General features: G+C 38.0%; 1 protein-coding gene and 1 pseudogene across 1 annotated transcript in view; one reads left to right on the top strand and one right to left on the bottom strand.

Annotated features, from left to right (window-relative positions):
• GABRB1 (gamma-aminobutyric acid type A receptor subunit beta1) overlaps window positions 1–21,207 on the bottom strand; it is a 473,078-nt gene extending 451,871 nt beyond the window's left edge. Inside the window, exons 1-3 of the mRNA XM_077136782.1 lie at window positions 20,993–21,207; window positions 20,730–20,821; window positions 20,253–20,320 (exon numbers count right to left, since the gene is read on the bottom strand). Coding sequence (XP_076992897.1) covers window positions 20,253–20,320; window positions 20,730–20,821; window positions 20,993–21,072 — 240 coding nt within the window. The 5' untranslated portion in view covers window positions 21,073–21,207. The remainder of the gene's footprint in view (window positions 1–20,252; window positions 20,321–20,729; window positions 20,822–20,992) is intronic.
• LOC143663603 (peptidyl-prolyl cis-trans isomerase NIMA-interacting 4 pseudogene) lies at window positions 6,839–7,251 on the top strand (annotated as a pseudogene).
• Window positions 21,208–26,879: the final 5,672 nt, after the last annotated feature.

The raw sequence follows: 26,879 nt of genomic DNA, 5'->3' as shown, positions 1-26,879 counted from the left end.
CACAACCAGCTCACTCAGTAGCCATTTATATGCCTGTATGGCAGGGAACAACAAAAAAAAGCTTGGAAAATGGGAGGTCATTTCTATCTTCTCAAAATATGCAGGAAATATTTTATACTATTTGATACTATAAAATAGATATACTATTTGATATCACATTACCCAGGCAATCTATTGTTGTATTTTAAAATGCATTTTGGATTTGACAAATCATTCCTCTAAAGGAACTTTCTAAGGGTGTGCTTTTTTGGAGGTATATGTACCCTAGAAAAACATCTTCTTAAACTTAATCCATTTCTGCTTGGATGTGCACCACTTGTAAGTAGGTTTTGAACCTTTTGAAGAGGTTACATCAGTTAAGGTGTGGCCCGCCCCAATCAGGATGGGTCTTAATCCTAGTACTGGAATTCTTTGTAAGCATAATGAAATTAAGATTGAGAGAAAGAGAAAGCTATGGAAAGTAAGAAGCTGAAATTCAACAGAACCAGGAAAGAACTGAGAGCCCAGGAAAGGCTGCCATGTGCATTGTCAGGTGATAGAGAAGCCAAGGATCAAGGATTATAAGCAGGCAGCCAACCCCAGATGCCACAGTCTTCAAGGAGAAAGCATTGCCTGATTATGTCTTGATTTGGACTTCTTTCTAGCCTCAAAAACATGAACCATTGAATTTCTTTTGTTTAACCAATTCATTGCATGGTATTTGGTTGATCAGCTGAGGGAACTAAAACAAAGGGATAGAAAAAATATGGAAAATGTGATTCTGGCCTTCAAAGAATTTAGAGTTTAGATCAGGAAATGAGACCAGTGCACATGAAACAACCAATGAATAGTACAAGATTAAACTTCATAGAGTTTATGCTGGCAGGCCAGCATTTTTAGCTATTTCTGCCCCCTTGGGGTCCAAGATAGATGCTGTAATGCTCAGTTCAGATCCAGTGCCCCTTTCAGGACTGAAGTCCTCATTCATCCTTTGCCTGAAAGTGGTGACTGCTATCTCTCCAGGAATGCAATGGCTGAAGAGAATGTCCTCCCCCATGGTTATACTGACTTCCTAGGGACAGTCCACAATCCCTAGCTGGTTGATGATGGGGAAGGTGGGCTGAGATATAAAAAAGAAAGACCCAGACCCCATGCCTCAATTCAGGATAATTCTGAAGGGACATTCTAGCTCCAGAGCTCCCCCTAGGATTAGCTGTGCATTTGTAGCTTCTGTATCTTGATTTGATTTCACCAAGTATTCACATCTTCCTTTGCCATTTCTATTATCCTCATTCTCAAGGAGGGGTTGTTCTTGCATGCACTCTCCAACAAAACTTACCAATAAACATAAGCGTCTATCTCAGAGCTTCAAGTCCTCCTCCTCCTCTTGTCACATTTGAATTTCTTCTTTGATTTCTACCAGAGTTAGCTGTACCCACTAAACCCACAATAGCTGTAGCCGTATAATTTTTTTCTTCATATGCCTTCTCTGAACATCTCAACTTAGCCCACATATGAAATTGTTCTTTCTGGTTCTCTCCTTTACCTCCCTGACTTTACCTTAGGATTATGGAATCTTCCTGTCAACAAGGCTGTCCCCTTATGGACTACGGGGTTGTTTTATTCTCTATAGTTAGCCAAATGAAATATACCTGGCTGGGCAGGCCCCCAATGCTCAGGAGCAAAGGTGACACAAGACAGCTACCATCTGTTTCCACAAGGATGGTTGGATTAAATCACATGGTGCCTAAGTCTTCTGACTGCTATAAAGCCTAGTCCATAAGGGGAGAGATACATGACAGAAAGATTCATTACATTAAGATAAAGCCAATGTGAGAAATAAGGGAACCAGACAAATTTAGAAAGCACCACATATAGACAGAAGAGCAGCAGAGCCAGCAAGAGGCCAGGAGCAGGGCATGCATTTCTAATGGGTTTCAAGCATCAGTGCAGAATCCCTGGGCTCCACAGTACAAATTAGGTCTTAGCAAATGCTGTGTATAAGCAGCTCAATGCTTCTGAGTCTGCAGCCCATATAGTTTCAAGTAATTTTGCATATGCTATGGGGACAGAATTGCCAGATGGCTCAGCCCCAAAGCCTGAATCTATCTATTATCCATCTATCTATCCATCCATCTATCTATCCATCCATCCATCCATCCATCCATCCATCCATCCATCCATCCATCCATCCATCTATCTATCTATCTATCTATCTATCTATCTATCTAATCTATCATATTATCCCATGAGTTTACAGCCTTGGGAATGAGGCTGCATAGGAAACCTGAGGAAGAAGTAATGATCATGCTCACTGCCATGTTCTTATCTCTCAGAGCCTTTAGCTCAAGTCTTTGCCCATGTCCCCTTCCTTTAGTGGCATAGCCTCCATATCATTTCTGTGAAGCAAAGGGGATCTAGACTTCCTTAGCACCTATTGTGTACCAGGTCTTCTACTTCCTATATGGTGGTATTTCAGTTTGCTAAAGCTGCCAGAATACAATATACAAGAACTGGATTGGCTTTCACAAAAGGGATTCATTTACTTACAAGTTAAAATTCAAAGGCCACAAAAATGTCCAAATTAAGGAACTATACACATTTACCTAACTGTGCCCTTGCTAAACTCCCCACTGACACATAAGAGCCCATATTATTCTTTAGCTGTAAGGGATAAACAAATACAGCAAGTTCTATATTAGTTAACAGTAGTCCTATGCTTTATTTAACACAGGAAGAGTAAATGTAAAAGTTAGCAATGGCTCCTGCAGAATTTAGTGATCTCTTAAAAAGCCCGACTCTGCATTTTTGAAATACAGACACAACAGTTTATTTGAAGCAGTTTGTGTTGTCCTAAACTGTGTTCTACAACTGTCTTCTACTTTATAAATATACTTTTCCTCTGAAGTAAATCCTTTTGGTTTTTATTTCTGTAGAAGCAAGCTAAGTGATTGTTTTATTTCCATTGCTTTATTTAGATCAAGCCAAAAGAAATGGTGACTTAAAATATATATCTATTACTCTATGAGACAGAAAAATGAAAAATATTTCCTATAAGCTATGTGGTAATAATAATTTGCTGTTTCAACTCGAGATGGCATCTGCATTTCCCAATGTAATTTCCCAAATCTGAAAGGACAGTGATGAAATGATCTGACCTTTACATATTTGTTTGATTCCTCTCTTAGTGTTCACTGGAAAAATAAAAAGAGCTCAATATACCTGAATCTGTTCTGTTTTTCTCTACCCAGAAATCAGTCGTTTAATTAGTCTCCCTTCTCTTCCCCATAAGAAGCATTTATCAGGCTTCTCTCTTCCTGTTCACATGAGGCCCCATTAAAGAATCCTGGAGTGGGAAGCAGCTCTTCCTTTCCATCAGGAGGAAATCTTGTGAGTTGAGAAGCGACAACAGATTTTAGGTTTTCTGCATTTCATCTTGGAATCAAACTAACAAATCACACTTGCAGGCATATCTGAGAGGAAAACCTGTGTTGCCTGTTTTTAGACCATGACATGGATGTCAAGGGGGGCGGAAATCAAGAGCCTGGCACCCACCAACTACTCTTCTTCCCATGTAAGAGCCATTACTTAAGACTTCGATCATGAACAGATTAAAAAAGAGAGGTTCTGTCCAGGAAAGTAAAACTGTTGAACTACAGCAAATACACCAACTATTCCCTTTCCTTATGCTTAATTTGAGGTTGAACCTCAGAACTCGAGACTTTTGGGTAGGATTTTGCTAGGTGCTTCATTTAGAGAAGTAAAATATCTGACTTTAGTAGCACAATTCAGTAAGGAAGTCTAATGTAGAAAGAAATTATTGGGGCAGACCACGGTGGCTCAGCAGGTAAGAATGCTCGCCTGCCATGCCCCATGCCCGAGGACCCGGGTTCGATTTCCGGTGCCTGCCCATGTAAAAAAAAAAAAAAGAAAAGAAATTATTGGATAAAATGGAAAGGGGGGATTAGATATGTGTCAGACAGGCCTGAGCTTTAAACTCCACTCTTATCAACGCTCAGTCTTTCTGGACCTGGTTTGTCATCTCTGAAATAGGGAGAACGTTCCTATCTCAGGTGGCTCTCATAAAGAATGACAGAAAGTATTTACCCTGGCACTTGATGCATGTTAAACATTCATCATATTTTAAATGACTATTTCTATTCTTCAAATGAAGGGTTATCTTCTTCCCTGGTCTAATCACAGAAGTATGTACTTAGGCTTGAATTTAGTACAATATATCTAAGTTCATTTTGACAATACACTTTTACTGAACCCGCCCTGGGTGTAAGGCAGTGATCAGGCATGTTCAGAGCATTGTCTTTGTCTTCAAGAAGGTTTTGTTACAAAATACCCTTGACATTTGAAAATTAACACATCCCACATTTTCTCTTCAATAATTACCCTGAAGGTCAGTGATATGGAAACTTTAGTAATTTTTCTTAGATACAAGTTTGAGTAGTACATACCACAACGAAGGGCCCTCTCACTGCCTCTGAGTTCTGGTTGTGGTTGAAAGTAGTAACACTCTTGAATGTGTGTGTGTATACATATAACACATATATACATACATAAACACACATAATGGTGATCAAAAAATGGGGATTTTTTGAAGATCTTAGAGGGATATTTTTAAAATGCCAAGTGAAAGAAATCTTAGATCAAATTCCTAAATCAGGAAGGGTAGTAGAGAAATATTCTTTCTGGTCTCACCCTCTTTCCTTTGGACAGAAGAGCCATCTGTGGTAGTTAGGTTCAGGTGTCAACTTGGCCAGGTGAAGATGCCTAGTTATATTGCTGTGGTCATGAGCCGATGGCATGTGAACCTCATCTGTTGCTGATTGCATCTGCAGTCAGCTAGGAGGCATGCCTGCTGCAATGAATGATGTTTGATTTAATTGGCTGGTGCTTAAATGAGAGAGCTCAATGTAGCACAGCCAAAGCAGCTCAGCATACCTCATCTCAGCACTCACAGCTCAGCCCAGGCCTTTGGAGATGCAGAAAGAAATCACCCCGGGGAAAGTTGTTGGAACCCAGAGGCCTGGAGAGAAGGCCAACAGAGATTTCCCTGTGCCTTCCCACGTAAGAAAGAACCTCAGTTGAAAGTTAGCTGCCCTTCCTCTGAAGAACTAACAAAATAAATCCCCTTATATTAAAAGCCAATCCATCTCTGGTGTGTTGCATTCCAGCAGCTAGCAAACTAGAACACCATCTAAGCCAACTAGGACATATATAATTATCTTTTCTTGCTCTGAAGCTTTCTAAGGATGGACTCTTCCTTCACAACTATCCTTTATAGCTTCTTCCAGCATTTTCTCACTCATATAGTCAAGATGTTCCTCCTTATGTCTAATCCAAACTTTGCTTCCTTCTTCAAGTCAGGTTCCCTCCAGACAGCTAGAAGGAGTTTTCTCAAGGAGGGTCCTATTAGTTAGGGTTCTCCAGAGAAACAGAACTGGCAGGATATCTATCTATATCTATATCTATACCTATTTGTTAATGAGATTTCTTATAGGAATTGACTCATTGATTTTGGGGATTGGCAAATCCAAATTTTGCAGGCCAGGCCACAGCTTGGGAACTCCAATGACGGTTTCAATGAATTCCCCAGGATAAACTGGCTGGATGAAGTAGAGATAGAAATTCTTCTAACTGATGAAATCATTGGTTCCCCCTTTAGGGCCTTCAACTGATTGGATGATACTTCTCTCATTGTTGAAGACAATCTCCTCTGTTGATTGTAGATATAATCAGCCATAGACACAATCAACTAACTAATGATTTAAATCTAGGAAATACCTTCACAGTAGCAATCAGACCAAGCTTGCTTGACTACACAACTGGACAACAAAACAGCCAAGATAACATCAAGGGTAAAGTCTATTCTCTCTTCCTTAAGTTAACACCTTGAACACAATAGGTCAAATGATTTAGATCAGTGAATGGATGAAACTTTTCCATATATATGCAGACATTAATCAAGCCAGTCTTTAACTTTTAGAAAATGTGACCCTGGGCTAAGCAATTCCAATTGCAAATTCATTTCCTCTTAGGCTCCCTTTTGCTAAGCATTAATCATGCTTCCTAATCTGTGAAACATCTCTATATTTGAATGTTATTAGAAATAATTATTTTTATGATCTAACTCATTAGGTCATCTAACTATCACACATAGACTCTCGGGCCAATCTATCTAGGTGCAAATCACATCTCCATCACTTATAGTTGCATAAATTTAGGAAGGGTTACTTTTACTTACCTTTTCTAAGACTCAGGCTCCTTATCTCTAAAACAGGGGTGATAATAATAATACATACTTCATATGGTTCTTTATGGAATAAATTGGATGATTTTTGTAAAGTGCTTAGAATGTTACCTGCTCCGTAGAAGTACTCAATGCATAGTAATTATTATTATTAATGCACTAGGATAATTTTTTGCCTTTAACAGTCATATGGTATTAATGAATCTCTCTTTTCTAAATACTTTTGTTGATCCTACCTCTACAGATGTGTTAGTATGATTTCCCCTGCCTAGGACACCATCACCTTCTTGTCCTATTTCTACCTAATTTTCTTCCTGTATATCTCATCTTGGTTGCACTTACTCTTCTCAGATCCTCATGGCATGAGATGTGATCTCATCTTTAGGGCACTTTTTGGTAGTACTCATGGTCAATTATGACTTTGAGATCCTGCAACCAGTTATCTTTTCATCTCATGAGATTGAGTGTCCACTTTCACTCTCAAAAGTGTAGTTTTGGACAATAAATTGTATGACCACTCTAGAGTTAATTAAGATGCCATGTAACAGATCCTTAAGTATATAAGGGTTGTGATTAAAATTAGAAGTCATTAGCAAGTTTTGAAGATGCCACCAAAAGGAAAAAGTGGTTCTGGAAAAGGAGGGAAAGGGGGAGCAGCCTCTGGGAGTGACAGTGCTGATAAGAAGGCTCAGGGTTCTAAAGGTGGTGGCAATGCAGTAAAGGTCAGACACATTCTATGTGAAAAACACAGCAGAATCATGGAAGCCACGGAAAAGTTGAAGTCTGGAATGAGATTCAATGAAGTGGCCACACAGTATAGTGAAGATAAAGCCAGGCAAGGGGGCGACTTGGGTTGGATGACCAGAGGGTCCATGGTAGGACCATTTCAAGAAGCAGCATTTGCCCTGCCTGTAAGTGGGCTGGATAAGCCTGTATTTACTGACCCTCCAGTTAAGACAAAATTTGGATATCATATTATTATGGTTGAAGGGAGAAAATAAAACCATATGAAGGACTGAAAAAAAAAAATTAGAGTCAAACTTACAGCCCTAACCTTTAGGCTAATACCATAGATAAAACATATGCCAACTGTTCCTGATACTAGAGGATAACAAAAAAATATGAAATTTAAATTGGTATGGCAGGACCATATACAGATTGAAACTGCATAAATTTGAGAGATAATATGGTCCAACTCTTTGAAGTGAGAACCAAGGGAAAATTATCAGCAAAGAAGATGGGGGAAAATCTACTTTTTTTCAGTCAAGGCTCACGGAGACATTTCTCAATTTGAAGCATTGTGAATCTCATCTGCATGATGAAAATTCCAATATCAAAAAATAATATTATATTTGATTAAGCATAAACATGAATTAATGTTACCTTGAAGTCCTAGAATTAAAGAGAGAGCAATTCATGACAAGCCTGGGAGATAATAGTAAAATAATAAAAATACTAGCACTTGACATTTATATTGAATTTTACAGCTTATATATTATATATAGTTGAGCATATCTTTGTACATGGTTTATCATTTTTGAGTCACACATCTCCCTGGAATTGGTAGAGAAGGAATTATTATTCCCAATCTACATGGAACTGAGAATCAGAAAGATTAAGTAAGTCACAAGATTTATATTTGAGAGTATAAATAGGGTACAACATCATCCTGACATTTTTAAGTGGTTTAGAATTATTCTAATATATCTTGACAGAAACACATTCAGGGGAATGTACTTGAGAAGAGGAACTAAAGTTATAAACTCCAGATGGGGAGTGACTAAACCTAAAACCTTACCAGTGTGCATTGCCCCCTGGACACTGTGAGATTCATCAACTTATTAAGACTGCAAAAAATAGTATTGTCACCTTGCCCAGACAAGAAACAGCATGGATGCTACTCTTCCAGAGAATGGATTTGGATTTGCTGATTTCACATCATGGGCTACACAATTCAGGGCATCCCTGTCATATCAAGCAAAATGGTTTTTCAGTTCAGAGAATGAGTCTGGGTAATACAAATGCTGTCTCAACACCTCATAGCCACTTTTTCTAGCTGTTTGATATCAGCTCCCAAATTTAGGAAGATGCTGACCTTGGAAAACACATGAAATAATTCCAGCTTGCTTTCTGTCCTCATACCCATATTAAATCTCTGTCCCTTAAACAACCCTGTTCTCTCATTCAGCTGTTCATTCAGCACTTTAGCATGAATACAGGAATTTAAAACTATGATAAGTTAACTTTTCAAGTGTTATTTGTATTTCAACAGGAACCAAAGCCAAAGATATCAAGATCTATTGGTGGTGCTTCAGCCTAGTGGCTTCCCAGTGAATCTAAAATCACGTTCTATAGGTGCCCCCTACCTATCCTACCAAGAGAATCCCATATTTTTATTTCAAAACTAAGATCTAGTCAATGAACTTACATAGGATAAATATATCAAAGAAGAATAAAGGCAATTACTTTGCCTGAATTTTGACTCATCTATGACCCAATTTACAGAACTGAAGGTAAAAGTCCTTTCAAGTACAGAAAAGCTGGATGGAGACTCTTATGATGTACCCCCAGTAAAGACATGTTCAAATCCTAATCCCTGGTCCCATGAGTGTAACCTTATTTAGATAGGATCTTTGAAAATGTGATTAGCTAAATTGAGGCCAAACTGGATTAGGGTGGGTCTTAATCCAATATGACATGTGTCCTTATAAGAAGAAGAAAATTGGAACAAAGATTAGGGGAGGATGCCTTGTGATGACAGAGACAGATCAAAGTATTGCAGCTGCTAGCCAACGGACAAGGATTGCCAGCAAATGACCAGAAGCTGAAGAGTCAAGAATGGATTCTCCCCTACAGGTTTCAGAGTGAATGTGACCCAGGCAGCACTTTGATTTCATATTTTCGCTTCAAAACTGAGACAACAAATTCCCATTCTTTTAAGCCATCAAGTTTGTGGTACTTTGTTACAGTTCCAGGAAACTAATATAGCAAGTATGCAGAAACAAAATTAATCAAGATATGTTTATGTTCTATCACAGTGATTTTCATTTTTAGCCCAATAGAGTGGTGGCATCCTGTAAAATCTTGAAACTCAATCCGTCCTATGATTGTAGAAGGCCAGGTTATGAAATCCTCTTCAAACTTCATGTCTACACAGCTGGTGGGGGTGTCTCCCAAAACAGTATTTACATAGACCTAGGAGATATGCACTGAGAACCCACCAAGGACTGAATCTTCTTTTCCAGTTTTGTGAATATGCTTACTCTCCAAATCTGTCATCTTGCTTTCCTCCTCTCATTCCCAACATCAAAACTGCTAAAATCCAGTTCTCATTACATTAAGCCATAAACTGATAAAGATTAACCTTTACAGTGAACCTTCTTTCTCCCCTCTCATCAGCCTCAAACCAACAGTCCACTTGGGTTTTCGTGTACTCAGTTGTTTCTTTGGGCTGTGCTGAAGGGTGTTCATGTGTTTGTGGGCAGTAGAGGTAATGATGTTAGTGGTAAAGATCATTCTTCACCATTTAATGTGATAGTTTATTTACCACATTTATTGCTTATGATAAATTATTGGGTGAATGTAGAGGTTACAGATAAAAATAGGCATTTTAAAGCCAATATACCATGTAGCTACAAGGGTACAATTACAGCGAAAATGATATAGAGATAGATGGTTAGATAGATAGATATAAAGATTGATAGAAATTAAATAAATATGCAGATTTCTGAATTGAAATGTTTATTTTTACTTTATATCTTAATATTTGGTAAAGTTCCTTGGTTATCTTTTAAGCTGCAACTTATCTCATTAAATACCTCTCCAGACTGGCTGAGAAACCCCTTTTACATTCTACTTTTATGTTTGATATCACTTCTTTTGAAATGTCATTCATTTGTAGCCATCAATAAAGTAATTCCTTGACAATTTCTTAAATGTTTCCAGAAATATTGATGGTCCAGGTGTCAGCAAGGAGATGACATTTTGAAAAATGAAAAGCAGTGATTATATTTTAAATCTGACAAAGATATATATATATACACACGCACATACACACTGCTATTTTCATGAAGTGTGAAGATTTTGTGTCTGTGAAACTGTGCCATGTGATGACGTTGTTTCTATGGAAACATGATTTATAATCAGCATAAAAGAAAATTAAAGATGAAGGTGTAAAATGAATTGACAGAGAAACTATTAATTTCTGAGTTGAAAAATGTAAATGCCATTATTGCTAATACTTTTTATGACTGGAACAATTATTTTATAATTCTAATAAATGTTATCATCATCATTAATTTCTTATAATATGACTGGAGCTACATAAAGAACATAAGTAAATTCTCAAGTTCCTGGAACTCACACAGTGAGAAAAATGATAAGATTAGTAAGAACCTCACACAGTCTGACAGACAGTTATTATGTTATATTGAGTTTTTTGTCTTTTAGGGGTCTTTGACTTCTTTGCTTATATGCCCCATCCATTCTTTTTCCAACAGAATTCTCCCTAGTGCAGCTTCAGGAAAGACTTCACATAGTAAATATGATTTCCTGTGGGTTTTGAAGTAGATTTAGATCTATTTGGGTGGGAAAGGGGTGACAGGTGGTTGGAGACAGAAGGGATGGCCTCTAACTTGAGAAAATGCTCTAGACATAGGTTGGATTTCAAAGGAATGTCATGGACCTGTCTCCATGGAAACCACAAAGCTGTTTCTCTAGACTAGAGAATTGCATATCATTCCCTTGAAAAGAATAAATCAATAAGGGCAAAATTCTGTCCATGAGTCACAGAGGGTTGGAGTAGGCAGGGACCCAGAGCTCTGATCAGATGGATTATCCCACTTTCAGGAGGGATCCCAAGTAAATCCTCTCACTCAAGCAGAGTTCACTGCTAGCAATTTCCCTGAGTAGTCCGTTCAGCAGCAAGAGCAAAGCATCTAACCTTCAACTCTCTGGCTGTATCTGAGAGACCTTAACTGATACTTTTTTTGGTTAGAAATAGAAATGGGATAGCTTATTGCTAAGAGATTCCTAAGGACCCTTCTCTGTTTGAATTTATTTCTCTAGCTGCTTCTCTGCTTTTTACCTCTAAACTAATTAATATAATCTAAGAGACCTTCAGGATGTGTCAAGTTTATTCCCCATGAATTAGCTTTTGTTTAAACAGACATCCTTTTTTCCAGGAGACCACCTCATAGAGGAAAGGGCTTTGTGGAATTCTTGTTTAAAATCATTCCCATGAAGACCAATTCAGATAGTTCAGTCCCTCTGCAAATCTCTTGGAAGTCACTGTTTAATTTCCTGGCAGTTATGCTTCATTTCTCAGAGCATGCTGTCAGCCTCACTTGTGCTCTCTGTTATATCTGTTCTCATTTCATCACCAAATATACCTTCTATAAGAACTCACACTACTTGTTTGCGATTTCACATAGAAACACAATGTTTACGGAAGGACTTTAAATCGCTTTGAGGACACAGTGGAGAAAAGAACAGAGGCTGTGCAAGTGGGTTCCCCACATACCTTTTTTCCACCTATATGGAGTTTTAAAGGCAACCAAAACAAAATATAAAGATCACTTCTCTGGGAAATTTTTAAGTATGTTCTAAATTCTGTTTGGGTCTAGGTCCTCCTAGATAAAGCACAATATTCCTTGGAATAATTAAAGTTGAAGTCTTTGGGGAGTACCCTTTTCCCACATCTCTAATTGATCTATTTCAGCCACCACAGTTATGGACACTGAGATTTCTTCCTTCAGCACTTGCCTTAGTTGTGAGCAGAATCAGAGGGTTCAGCATGGAACTAATCCTTTTCAGGATAGTGCCAATATCTAATGCTCACTTTGTTCTTCCCCAAGTCCCTTATTACAATGTGCACCATGTTGTTGATTGGTTTTTTTTGTTGTTGTTGTTCTGAAATGAAATGATGAACAAGATGGTAAGGTGGTCCTTCTCCTGTGTTTACTTCCTGGGCTATTGGGGCCATTTATGCCATTATTCAATATGTATCTTGGAAAGGCATCCTATGCTCCTTTCCCTTCTCATCCAGCCAGTCACTAAATCACACTGATTTGTCTCTGTTTGCCTTAGCATTTTCCCCTTACTTTTCAATCTTACTGCCATTATCATACTTAAGGCATTTATCATCTCTTACTTGGACTTTGAAACACCCTCTTAGCCTCTTAACTGGGAGCATCATCCCCAGTGTTAGGCATCTCTGCCTCATTCTCCACACAGCTATGAAATGATCTGGTAATGCCAAGTATAGTACTTGTTAAAACTTTTAGCAGGTTTTTGCATTTCAATATTAAGATCAATTTCTTTCACATACATCTTTCAGCATCAATTATTTCTTTTGACTTTCTTTTAAAACTGTCTTTTTAAGGTGAAAATGTGAGATAAATATATGATTTCTAAAAAAAAGTAGACAAGTAGTTCAAAGAAGCATATGAAGAACAGTAAGTATCCATCCATTTCATACTCTTCCAAGAGACCACTACTGTTACTTATTTCTTCCAAAACTGGTCATATATGCTTTGAAATGGTCAAAGCATATATGAACAAATATATGTTTATAGAAAGGTCTTTTTTTACATTAGTGAGATCATTTAATAACTTCTCAACATTTTCAGACTATATCAAGGGCTAACTACTATTCCTTTTTAAGATTCGGGCATTAGCCCCTCACCACCACTAAGGGACCACGCTTCTGTGCCCCCATGGGCTCCATCGCACACGTCTCTCTCATGGTACCTACCATAATTGTTTAAAAATGTCTGTTTATGCATACATTCTTCTCTACACCATAAAATCTTTGAAGGCATGGAACATTTTTATGGATTGAATCGTATCCCCCCCAAAAGACATGTTCAAGTCATAACTGCTACTCCTGTGAATAAGAACTCTTTTGTAAATAGGATCTTTGAAGATGTTAGTAGTAAGATGAGGGCAAACTGGATTAGGGTGGGCTCTAATCCAGTATGACTAATGTCCTTATAAAGAGAGGAAATTTGGAAACAGAGAGAGAAAGGCGGCCATGTGATAGAAGCAGAGATCGAGTTATGTTGCTGCAAGCCCAGGAATGCCACGGATTGCTACCCACTACCAGAAGCTAGGGGAGCAGCATGCAATGAATCTTCACCTTTAAAAAGATGAATGGTGTTAGAGCATGGTGACAGGATGCAAGCCAGAATGGCTTAGCATTAAATATTTATGCATTACACAAAAAGAAACAAAAAGAGGAAGCATAGCCCTGAATTTGGACTGTTAGTCTCCAGAACTGTAAGACAACAAATTTCTGTTATGTAAGGCAATTTACTTTTTTACAACAGTCCTGGAAAACTAAGACAAACATGTCTGAGTCATACTTCTTTCTCTAGTACCCAGTTCAGCACTTGATAAAAGACTAAGTATTCAATAAGTATGTGTTAAACTGAAACCCCCCAAGACCAATTTACCTATTGTTCTTTTAAATCTTTTAAAGGAGAAAAAAATCTACACTCCAAGATTAGAGATTAAAAATACATTAAAAAAAAAACAAACAACCCGTAAGCTGAAACAAGGACAGAAACCACATCTGTTCATTCACAAGAGTAATTGAATAAATGCTTTTGGGAAGGATACCCTTTAATTTTAAATTCACAATATGATGACAGGTTTTACTGGGAGGATGAGGAGATACATTAGGCACGTACTGAAGGTGTAGCAGAGAAAGCAGTAAACACTGTGGGCATTCTAGAAACAGCTTATTATAGACAGACCCTGCATATTTCACTCTTTTTCTTGTGGCCAGCCTCTTTTCTAAGTTATCACCATTGATAGGAATTAATTGTAAACTCCTTCTTGACTATTTCTGCCAAGTGCTACTGACTAATAATTTCCTTCCCTTTAAATGGTTAACAGTCAAGTTACTTTATGGTATGCATGGTCACCTAAAAACAGAGTATTCTAAAATGCAGAAACTCAATCCCAGTATTGCAAAAAATAAGATTCATTTAAAGTAAATAAAGTAATCTCATAGTTTATGGGGAAATTATGTAATAACATGTAATCAAATATGAGCATATACCCATTCATCTTCCTATTATCCTCAGGTACGATAATGTCATATGAGTCTCATAAATGAAACCCAAATTGCTTGGAAACATTCAATACCATTCATTTGTCTTTTGAAATAGACAAATAATGCAATATTTCCTTAATAATTTCTTTCCCTTAATAATTGCAAAATTTCAATCACATGTAAGCGTTTGACAGTGCTATTGGTTTTTTGACTCTTGCCAAGACAAAGCCATCAGAAACTTAAAGAATTCATCTTAAGAGATGTCTAGCTGAGACCATTACCTTGTTTCAATCCCTTGTTTATAGACCACCAGAGGGAAGGACAGGTGTGTTGGGTAAAAGCTTTGGGACTCTTAGATATTGAAAAATAATGGTGTCAGGCTGTTTGACATAGTGTTAAAAATGTTATGACTTTGGCAGTCATAAAGCAATTGAAGTATTCCAGTTTGAATACAATGGAAAACACCAGATATAAATACTTTGAATTTGGACTTGGCTCCAAATTCATTATATTTGATACAATATAAACCAGGCATCAATCAAGTCTGATTTTGAGCACCACTGATCCAACTCCTCGCATTTCTTGTTGCTGTCTTGGGGATTGTGTTTAAGGTGGAAAACATTGGATGATAATGCCATGGCCAATTACAATGATTATTTAAGAGGCCTCAAATTGCACATAATCATCACTGAAATGTTCCCTGGAGACTATCATTGCTTGCACTCAGTGGGAACTCAATAAATGCTCATTGATTGACACATCTAACAGGAGAATAAGAAGGGCAAAAGAGGAAGATTCTCGATTTTGAGAGTCTAAAATCCTTAAAGATCTAAGTTTAAATGATAGAACATTTGAGCTGGAATGGGGTTTAGCAATCATATAATTTACCTTCGTTTTACAGAAGAGAAATCTAAGACCTGAGTAGTCAACTTTAAATGACTCACTCAAGATACCAAACCTAAATACTGGGAAGCATTTTTTCTTTTTAGCTTATGGTTAGGAGCCAGAACCTGGAGTCAGGCTACCAAGTTTCAAATCCTGGCTTTATCATTTACTAGCTCTGTAACATCTGAGCATGTTATTTAACCTCTCTCAACCTTAGCTTCTCCATCTGAAATTGGGGATAATAACTGCATAGATTTGAATAAAGGATTAAATGAGTTATTAATGTAAACGGTATAGCTCAGGAATATTAAGTGTTCAATACATCTTATTTATTTTCCTTTTATACACACTTTAATAACAAGTCTGGCCCAATAATCCAAAGAGCACAATTTTTCAACTGTAGCACAAACTTTTTCTTTAATCTTCATAGCTGATAGCTTTGCTTCATTGTGGCTTAGGATATAAATAGATTCTTCTGTTATCTCCAAACAGAAAAACATAGTGAAAATTTTCCTCTCTTGGCCTCTCCAGATGGTATAATATTGTAACCAAGAACCCCAAAGAGAGACTTGTATAATTATGCATATAAAAGAAAAATGTATTTAAATCTTTATTTAACTGCTGATATCTGTTCCTGACTTTTAGATACTGACCTATTTGCTCTGTCTGCAAAGGAAATCTATTATAACCTCAGAGAGTTTACTGATGGCAACAATAATATGTTTAGGTTATTTTACAAAGCTATTGCTGGCTCCTCAGTGGAGGTAAAACAGTGTTCTCTATTCTGAAGAAGAAAAGTCATTGGTGCTCTGTAACGCAGCGGGAGAGTATTGTTGGAGTTACTGTGCTGGTAATATTTTCATAGACATTATTTAAGGTTGACTGCTTAGTAAGTTGTAACACAGTTAGGAGGATTGCCTATTAGTTTAAATCAAACCCCATCATCCAGGCTCTTGCCTTTATCATACTGCTTATCATCAATTACTGAACAAATTTTCCATTTTGAGCACAGCTACCTGTTAAACTAGCTGGAAATGAACTTAAGCTTAATGTGGAACCTTGAAGTATTGTTCCGAAAGAACTTTAAGAGGAAAAAATGTTCAGGTATTAATAAAGCTAGATCTTAGAATAATCTACTCTGCTACCTTGCTAGTCAACACTAGCAATTGCCATCACCTGAGAACTCATTAGAAAGGCATAATGTCAGACCCAATTCTAGATCCCTGATTCAGAATCTGTACTCTATCCAGATCCCAGAGTGGTTCAACTATATACATTAAAGTTTGATAAGAACTGATGTAGAGAAATTGGGGCAAAATTCTGATAGGTGGTTATTGTTTTGAGTCATCAAGGTAATAGCGATTATACATAACTGAAGTGTGTACCAGAAAATGTTTCACTATAAATGTCTTTAAAGATCAATAACAACAGAATTTAAGTAGGTGTTTAGTAAATTCAATTTCTTTTCCTTTTAGGCATTATTTATATATTTGGATTATTTTGGTTTCAGGGGGTGGCTGGTTGATTTTGTTACTGTTACTTTAATGTCTTTAAGATCATTTGTTCTTGCTCCCATCCATGTGTGAAGGAAGAAAAGAAACAGTGATAAATGGTAGATATCTGTTATTGGGAATGGCTTAAATTAAGTCCTACTCTGAGTCAAGACTCAATGGATGCAAAGTCTTCTGGAGGTGGCTGCTTGGAGCATCAGGTCTTTGGAAGGGACAGAGTGCTCTGTGGTTAGTAATACTATCTGATGATCAGGGCCAGCCCCTCAATAAGGAAAAACTATTAGAATCTGCAATGGAAGGGTTCAACCACTTGCTTGAAGGTATCATGTTTCTGCAATCTACTTCTAAAAGGAAGAGTTGCCTACCACTATCTGTGTTTCATTGGGCTTATAGTAGCAAATGTTAGTGGTTACCTTAAAGTCGATTTCTGGGAGTTAGATTTTTATCTCCTTTGGCTCCAACTGTCTCCTATTCATCTTTAGCCTGTCAATTTGGTTTACTTCCCCAGTGTGTGTGCGTGTGTGTCTGCGTGTGTGTGGGTATGTGTGGGTATATGGCTGGCAGAAATGGTCAAAAGAGAGGATATGAAGGGTTTAAAATAAAATAATCACAGTAATTTTTTTAAGGAGAGGACTGTGTACAAAATAATAACAATATGTAGTCGCTATCACACGCACAGTGTATCCCATGATGCCGAAAGTAAAACCCTTCCTAATTAAATAAAAAATATTATTCCCCAAAAGGAAAAGTCTTGCCCCTAACTGTCTGCTTTTCTGCCTTGGAATTATTCAGAGGCTTTGCATTCACAGATCAGAATGTTTGGAGATATTCTTGACTATAAAGGCTCCTTTTTTTTTTTTTCCTTAATTAGGGAAAAATATTCCATATCCAGAAGATGAATATCACATCAAGAGTATTTTCTGGTTCCTACCCTTCTGGACATCATGATGATAATGAACAAAGTATATTTAAGAATTAACAATGTTTAGTCATGGATTTAGCTGAATTTTATTTAAACTATTTTTATTATATCCTTGTTCATTCTTATTTTTTGTTAATTTTAGTGAAAATTTCTTATTAAATAACCTCAGAAGTCACTGTCTATCAGGGTAATGAAACATGCTTGGTATAAAACAAAAAGAATCTCAGTTCCCACAGGCTTTTTGACCTGACATTATCTAAAAATCAAAGTATGTTATAGACAATCCCCACTTACACAGGGGCTAACCATCCAGGTTATAATTTCTACAGACCCCTTGATCCTAAAACCACATTTTATTTCCATTTCTCTCGGAATTATTTCCAATCTATTAATTTGATGCTTTGTCATAGATGAGAGAAGATAAAATAGACCTTGCATCTTATTGGTAGATCTCATTAAAAGGAGAAACAAGAAAGAACAACTAAATAAAGGTTGCTTATTTTTCAATTTTCAGAATTTTCCATGTCTCAACACCACTGTGGAAAGATGACAGATATTTTTGTAGATTATATTTTTCAAAGGTTGCATGAGAAATTTTAAGAAAATCAAGTGTATTTACACATAGCACAGAGGATAAACAGACTGTATTTTTCAATCAGTATGAGGTATTTCCAGTGGTATTTTAATTAAATCCAATCCTTTTTTGCTGAGCTTATGAATGAATTCAGTTGGCCAACTGATTACATACTGTTTTGTGCTCTTGTTGTTGTGGTTATCAGTGACTTTTGTGTTTAATTCAGTTTTACAAAACGTAAACAAAAGCCTGAAATGGGTGTCTGTAAGTATAGCCAATAGAATTACACACTTTTTAAAATTCTGATAGACATGATGCCTTCTATAGCAGGGTACACCTTAGACAAAGGCACCCTTTGCCTTTTCAGCTTTCTGAATCTTTTCCTGTTTTAAAAATTATCTATGTGGGTGCCAAAATAAATTACTAAAACCAAAATAATATAATTAAACTAGTCACTTATCTACATGATACAGACAATTGTTTAATTAATTCTCTAATTTGTCTATTTGCAATGGCATGGATTGGGCATAATTGGTCCTATGTGCATATGGTATTACATTGGCCAGAGTGTTTGTAAACAGTGTATGTTAATAGTATTAACATGTATGTGAGCAGAATATAATGTCAGTCTGTTAAAAATCCTCACCAGGTCAGAAAACATTCCTTGTGTATTAATTCTTTAAAATTGGTTTCCTATTTCTCGTACAATAATCAGAGATATTATTTCAAAATAGGATTTTAAAATAAGCTATTTAAATCAGGGGGCAGTTACAACCATACAATATAGAAATTTAATAGTCACAATTTTTATTCTAATACTATTCAATCGGTTATAAGCATATTTTCTCTGACATAACTTAAACAAAATGAAAGGAAAAACCTCTTAAACCTTAAGGTCTTAAAATAAAACAACGAACTACAAATGAAATGAAAAAACAATTCAATAGTCCTTATAGCCATGTTGTGATAAAATCCCACAACGTTTTAGTCTTTAAATTATTCACAGTGTCTGAATTTCTGCTGCCACATTTTTTCCCCTCAAGTGGAATAAAAATATCATGTAGCTCACGTAGATCTAGCTGTTCCCTGGGTGGTTGATTCTAGAAAAGCAACAGGCTTTTCCCCACCCCCTGCCCTACAAGAAGCAATAGTCAGAAACTCTAACAACTGGAAAACTGCCACCCACATTGGTTGGAAACAGCCAATAGAGAAAGTGACAGCTATGATTTCTGTCCATTTTGCAATAGCTTCAGAGAAGAGGGTAGAAAAAAGGAAACAAGAGAATGTTCACACCTTTGAAATGAGAGGATTGCCCTACATTATTATCGCCCGCCTCTCTTCCACCCTTCCTTTAATCCTCACTCTTTTTTTTTTGTTTTTGGCATGCTTAGGTTTCTGGAGTAAATCAAAGCAGTAACACAACCATTCGGTTTCAACTTAAACTTGCAACATGCGGTGAAACACATCCATCGACCCCCACCAGGGAACAATTCAAGCCTCCCCAGAAAGTCTTGAGCACTTTCGTATTAGCAAGTGTGGACCACATCTTAGCCTGTTGCTCTTGCCGCAGCCGAGTGCTAGTTCCTGGAAGGAGGGAGGGGACGCTCTCTGAAACTCCGATTGTGTGCTTGGTGGCGTGGCCTCAGTCAGCTGCAGCCAGGTTGGGGGCCCGGGGGAGAAGGCTGCTGCGGACCCCTGTCTGGGGACCTGGCGCAGGCCGCCCGGTGGCCGGCAGATGGTGCAGTCCTCGACTGATCTCTAAAGGAAACCCGGCTAAAGTAACGCTCAGACTCCGCCCTACCCGATCTGCCAGCTCAAGTCACCCGTCCTTCCCAAAATAGTGCAGAGCACGTTTCCTCCAGAACGCCGCAGTAGCGGGTGTGTGTCGAAACTACAAACCAGAGGGGGTTCACAGTGTGAGTGTGCCAGAGTGGGCAGAGCGCGCGGAGTGCCACCCCCCGGGGCGAGGTAGACACCGAGGCAAAAAAGCGAAGGGCACCGGGACCGGTCCTTTTCGCATCTGCGTAAGCCCAGTCGCCGGGCGTCGGGAGGCCACTCACCATGTTCACTTCGGAGACCATGTCAATGCTGGCCACGTCGATGCGCATCCCGACGTCCACGGGGGGCCCTGCCGGGGAGGTGGTACCACGTTATGATCATATTCTTAGAGTGGCGACGGGCTGGGGAGGGGCGGGGGGGGGGTTCTCCGCGACCACTACATTCTGCACGGGCTTCCCCACCCCCACCCCCTGGCAGGGGACTGCCTGGGAAAACAGGTGTGGGCACCCGCGTGATGCAGTGACTATGCAGAGGGTGTGTCGGGCCGGGGGAAGGTCGGCTCTGCCGGGGCTTCATCCATCTGCGACTGGGTGTCCGGGATGTGTGCGTGTGTGTGTGTGTGTGTGTGTGTGTGTGTGTGTGTGTGTGCCTGGCCAGGGCGTAGTGCACGCGTACGAAAATGACATGCTTAAGAAAAATGATCTTTGATAGAAAAGAACTGGAGTTGGGTTACAGGTTGATAAAAGATGAAGCGTTACCTCCAAAGTCCGGCCGCAAACGGATGTCGTATCCTTTGAGCAATCTGTCCACTGTCTCTTTCACGTATGACATGTTGCTGGGCTCATTGGCGCTGAAGGGAAGAAGTAGGGACCGTATTCAGAATCAGCCCAAACTGCGAGCAGACATAAAAATAGAGAGGCACACCTACCCCAAAGAACAAGGCACATGACCCAGCAGGCATGTAAAAAAGAAAAATACCGAGAAAATAGAAGAGAGGGAGAGAAATTCAACAGCAGCTCACCTGTGTGCACAGCAGACCATGGCAATCATCACAGGGAAAGAGAGAAGCCCCAAACTCTCTCGATTTTGTACTGTCCACATTACTAACTCTGATTAAAGAATTGTCTTTTCTGCGAAGATTCCAGGAATGCAACTTAGTCGGCGGCAGGGCAGTAATTCCCGAATGGATCTGCGCATGCGCCGAGGGTGCTCACTACCAAAAGACACCTTGTGCCTTGCAAACAATATTCCTAGTGGAACAGGCAACAGATTTCAATCACTTAAAGTTCCTGTTCGGGGTGCTCCGCCTCCTCCGGGCAGTGAAAAACAACCTACTCTTTCCATGTACGGGACCTTAACTGCAACGTGTATAAGGAGCTTTCTTGGTATATTGGAGTTTGCTATGTTCATTTCCTTTCTGTCCTGAACCTGATTTTTTTTTTTTTTTAACCTGGATGTTTCCAGAGATTTGACAGAAGCTGCCTGTGCTTAGCATCTTTCGTTGACAGTCACGATGGTCCTGAGACTGGGAGTCTGGTGGTGGGCGGTTCTCTAATCTCCTGTGTGTGTGTGTGGCTGGGTGGGTTGGGAGTGAGGGAGTACGGGAGGAGAAGGGGCAGAGAAAAATCAGGAAGTATTTGAGGACTCCAAGAATCAAGTCCCAGTGGGAGGCGTCTGGTTTAGTGTAATCCTTCTCTGTGGTAGGGGAAGGAGGAGGGGCCGGCCAACTTTTCCACTCTCCCCCCTACCTTTTTTAACACACCACCACCTTGTGTTTCTTTCCAGATGGGAGGTGAGGGGAGCAACCGAGAAGGAAACAGCTCTGGGCAGGCACTCTTTTTTTTCTAGGGCCACCTGCCGCAAGTTCAACTTTTCCTTTTCTTAAATTACGTCCTGTTATCTCGTATTACCCACCCTAAACAGGACCCTGAAACACCCAGTAGGTTAGAGTTCTGAAGGAGCAGGTGGTCCTTGAATTAGATTCAGTCAATTCAATTCGACAAATGTTACTGAACATATGGTAAGCAGGAGGCTGGGCTAGCCGTTTGTTCATGTGTTTAATGGCATATATTACAACTTCAATGCGTTCCGGGACTTAGAATTAATATGAAGATAGTTTTTGACTTGGAGAAATTCACAGAAAGACACAAATATAAGTGGATTTAATATAACTAGCTAGTTTGTATGGCTAAAGGAGGGTTATTAATTCTAACAAGAAGAAAGATCATTTCCAGAGAAGAAACTTGAAGGAAAAGAAAGCTTTTTCCGTAGCAGGGAGGGAAGAGCATTCTAGAAAGAGGGAACAGCCTGTGCCAAATTCCAGAGACTTGAAAGAACATAGTCTACTTGGAAAACTGAACCCAGAAATAACTGATAAGATCATAGAGTGAGGGGAAATAGTTATATTGCATGATGAGTGTGCAAAGGAAGAATTTGAGGCAGGTTATAAGGAGAATTACATATTCTAGCATGCAAATTTGAGCTTCTGGGAATCATTAAGTTTTCAGTAACTGTGGTCAGGGTCAGATTTCATTTTTAGACAGAACCTTCTTATAGAAAAATCACAATACAAGTAATCAACACATTTAATATTTTCTATGTACCAGGCACTGTACATCTTTCATAGATTATCTTTTTAAAACCCTACGACAACCCAAATGTGGTAGATTATTATTATTGTTGTTGTTGTTATTTTCATTTTATAGGTGAGGATTTTAAAACTGAATTAGGGTAATTTAAATAGTTTAAGATTACACAGCTAATAAATGGGAGAATCAACATTTCAACCCACAATCTATGGACCTAACCACTTCTCTATGTTATGGAGCATGAATCCAATGGTAGGAACCAGAGACAGGGAAAACAGCAAGAAGGACAAAGGGTTATTGCAACGGCCCAGTCAAGTGGAACTGAAGTCACATAATGGTTAGCATGGAATGGAGGTGATGGATTGGAGCAAAGTTTTAGAAGTACAATGGAGACATCAAATATCTGGAAGGGTCAGGAGGTGGTGACATTTGAAAGGTACCGAAAACATGGCATCAAACATTTACACGTTTGGAGTTTGACATTCTGCAAACACATTAATTTTATTTTCTCATTTTAGCCTCAAAACAACCTTGTGAGAAAGCCAAGGCTATTTATACATGAGAACAAAGATTTAAAAACTGGGGCTATTTCTTCTGTGAAAGAATGTTAAATCTCAATTAGGTTACTAAATTTCCTTAAAAGGATAGCAACTCTCCCTCTTTTTAATTTATATGAATCTGCTCTTAATGAAAAAAAGAGAAGGTTTATGTTGCAGGTCCTTGCTAGAGCATAAAACCCTTCTATGCTACACAACTCTTTGCAGAAGACAGATTATTGAAAATAAGCGGTGCAAAGATTTACTTCATTTATCTATTCCATAGATATTTATTGAACATTTACTAGATGTCAGTTCCTGTATTAAGAGCAGGCGCATATGAATTACACAGCAGTGAATAAGACAGCATACACATGGGAGTTCTCAATTGATCCATCTATCTTTGGAGATTGCAAACTATCAGTCTTGGTAGCCAAATTCAATTCATAAAAAAGGCATTTGGTTTGGTGTGCACTGTATTTGTTCATTTAATTTATGTAGCTTTTGCTGGGATATTTGCTTTCCAGTTGGCCAGAAGTCCCACTGATTCTTTTTGAATAGCAATCAGGGTTTTATTTAGCAATGTCTGCTAGAGAGCCAAGATTTTATTCTTGAATTAAGGAATATATCAGTGACGTATATACATAAATCCCACTTTTAGCATACCCTGAACCTGGGTCACGTTCACTGAATTTTGCTTTGAAATTATGCCTTTCAGCTGTCATAAGGACAGACTCTATCAGAAGTCATAGTGTAATCATTATTGTATTTATTTTTGGGATATTATTGATGATGGAGACAACTGTATCACTCAGGATTTTCTATGAGAACCTCTAGGAGAAATTTTTTTCCAGACCTTGGTTTTCTGAAAATTTTTCATGTCCTAAACAGCTTCCATCTTTTGAATAATAGGAATCCTAAAATTCATTAATTTCTCTATTTGCTTTAGCCACTAGGAATCTCAAAGTCATTTATAACTCAACTTTAATCATTACATAAGATTTTAATGACCAGCATTTTGATATGTTTCTCCCTGATACCTTAACATTCTAAATGAAATTTTCCCTTGTCATACTTTACTAATTAAAAAACAGACATATTGCACTAAATGTATTTAATGCAAATAATTTTTAGAATGAAACAAAAAAATTAAATAAATTCATAATAATAGGAAAAAACAGGGAAATAACAGTTTTTAAATCATCAGTTCCAACCACATTGCTAGATTTGTTATGCTTTGGGAAAAAATAACACCTTCTTCCACTATCCTTGGTTGCTTCTTCCCCACACCAATCCTCTTAATTAAGTCCTTTCCTACTTCAAGGTTCAACTTAATTTCCATTTTTCAGGTAAAGTTGTCCCTGATCTGCTGATGGCTCTTATGGGAGAAAAGAGGACCCAAAGAAATAACCATCTAACTAGGATAAAGTGTCTCAAGATCAAGGAAACTCACACTGTAGGCTTTAGGGAATATGCTTACTAATAAGCATACAGAATAAGTACCTGTAATTGCTTCTTTGAATTGAGCTCACACTTGAAAAGGATGTTCCCCTTCTCAACTTAGTGTGGCTTTATTATTTATTCTTGTTAATACTGCCCATATATTATTTGTAGAGACGATTTATTATCCAAATAGTGATATTTGATAAATTGGAGTGATCTTAATGACATTCTCTTCATGTTTTAGGTAGAATGCTTCTAATATTGATTTCTTAGGTCTGCTGTATCACAAACTGGGTGGCCAAAGCAATAGAAATTTATTATTTTTGTATTCTAGAGGGTAGAAGTCTAAAATCCCAGTTTCAGCAGGGCCATATTCTCTCTGTAGGCTCTAACAGAGAAACCTTTCTTGCCTCCTCCTAGCTTCTATTGGTGGTCTGCAGTCCTCAGTGTTTAACGGCTTATAGGTTCATAACTCCAGTTTTTGTCTCCAGCTTTACATGGTCTTCTTTCCCTGCATACCTCTGTTGTTGTGTCTCTTCTCTTTTTATTAGGATACCAGTCGTATTGAATTAAAAGTCTGCTTTAATCCAGTATGATCTCATCTTCACTAATTCCATCTGCATGACCATATTTCTAAATAAGGTAGTGAGTGTTAGGACTTCAGAATGTCTTATTGGGGGACAAATTCGATTCCTAAAACTTCCCTAATAAATAGGATAAGAATTATTGATTTAAAATATATACTCTATTTTTTAATAAATATTTTGAGCCACTGCTTTTATTAAAATGCTAACTTATATTAGTGATAATAATAATTACCATTTTTATAGACATTATTTACCAGGCCGTGTTTTAAACACTAGAGGTATTTTTTTACTTCTTCAATTTTTTTTTAATTAGGGACGTTGTGGGTTTATAGAACAAACATGAATAAAATACAGGATTCCCATTTTCAATCCTATTATCAACACCATGCATTGGTGTAGAACATTTGCTACAATTAATAAAAGCACATTTTTATAATTGTATCATTGACTATAGTTCATGGTTTAACTTAGGGTTCCTTATTTGTATAGTGCAGTTCCATGGGTTGTTTTTGTTTTTGTTTTTTAATCTATTATCATGTGTATAATCTAACATCTCCCCTTTCAGCCATATTCAGGTATATATTACAGTGCTCTTAATTACATTCACAATGTTGTGCTACCGTCACTGTTACAGACTGTGCTTATTTGAATCTATGGTGAAAAAGCCGTGTTCTTTAATCCTCATTCAATATTGCTGAGTGGGAGCATTTTGATTGTTCCCATGGAGATGTGACCCACCCAATTGTGGGTGGCAACTTTTGATTAGATGATTTCCATAGAGTTGTGTCTCCACCCATTGAAGGTGGAGTTGCTTACTGGAATCCTTTAAAAGAGGAGACATTTAGGAGAAAGTTTTCTGTAGAGCCACGAGAAAACCAGTAGATGCCACCATGTGCCCTTCCATCTGGGAGAGAAACCCTGAACTTCATCGGCCTTCTGGAACCAAGGTATCTTTCCCTGGATGCCTTTGATTGGACATTTCTATAGACTTGTTTTAATTGGGACATTTTCTTGGCCTTAGGACTATAAACTAGCAACTTATTAAATCCCCCTTTTTAAAAGCCATTCTGTTTCTGGTATATTGCATTCCAGCAGCTAGCAAACTAGAACAGCGAACAAAAACAGTGGTTCCTTTGCTTGATGTGCTTTAAATGACCAAATTCCTAAGACACCAGCTTTCATAGAGAGACTTGATGGCTAGGTGTGAAGCAATAGATCAGATGACCTGTTGGCCCAAAACTCTGTCTTCCTGAAATGCAGTAATTCTGATGGTTTTATAATATCAAAAGTTGGGCAGGTTTTAAGATAATGAGCACAATGGCTGGAGATGACAAGATTAAAGATGATTTCATCATTGGGCATGCATAGATTGATTACATGTTTAGTCACAGAATGTATGTAAGAAAATAGTGGTCTTAATATATGACCACTTAATATAAGTAGTGAGCATAATTTTTGGTATTATAATGAGGTTTGGGTCACTTATAGGTTAAAGTTTAAACCACTGTGCATGTCGCGTAGGCCACTTTGGTTAGATCCAGTTCCATTAAGCAAGATAGTTTTGGGATTGGGGTGGGTCAGTTCTGGACTGACTCAGAGCCTTTCATTAATAAACATTAGGGGCTGTCTTTAGTGATCATAAGACTCTAAAGTTGAAAAACAGGTAAAGGGGTAAAAGATTTTTACAATCACTAGATGTAAGGCTATATAGTTATACAGTCATTATGAGAGATCAAGGCAGCTAGATTCCAGTT

Source organism: Tamandua tetradactyla, chromosome 19 (genome assembly GCF_023851605.1).
Source record: "Tamandua tetradactyla isolate mTamTet1 chromosome 19, mTamTet1.pri, whole genome shotgun sequence".
NCBI lineage: Eukaryota > Metazoa > Chordata > Mammalia > Pilosa > Myrmecophagidae > Tamandua > Tamandua tetradactyla.
Note: the sequence above shows the minus strand (reverse complement) of the source record. Positions and strands in the feature narration are given on the sequence as shown.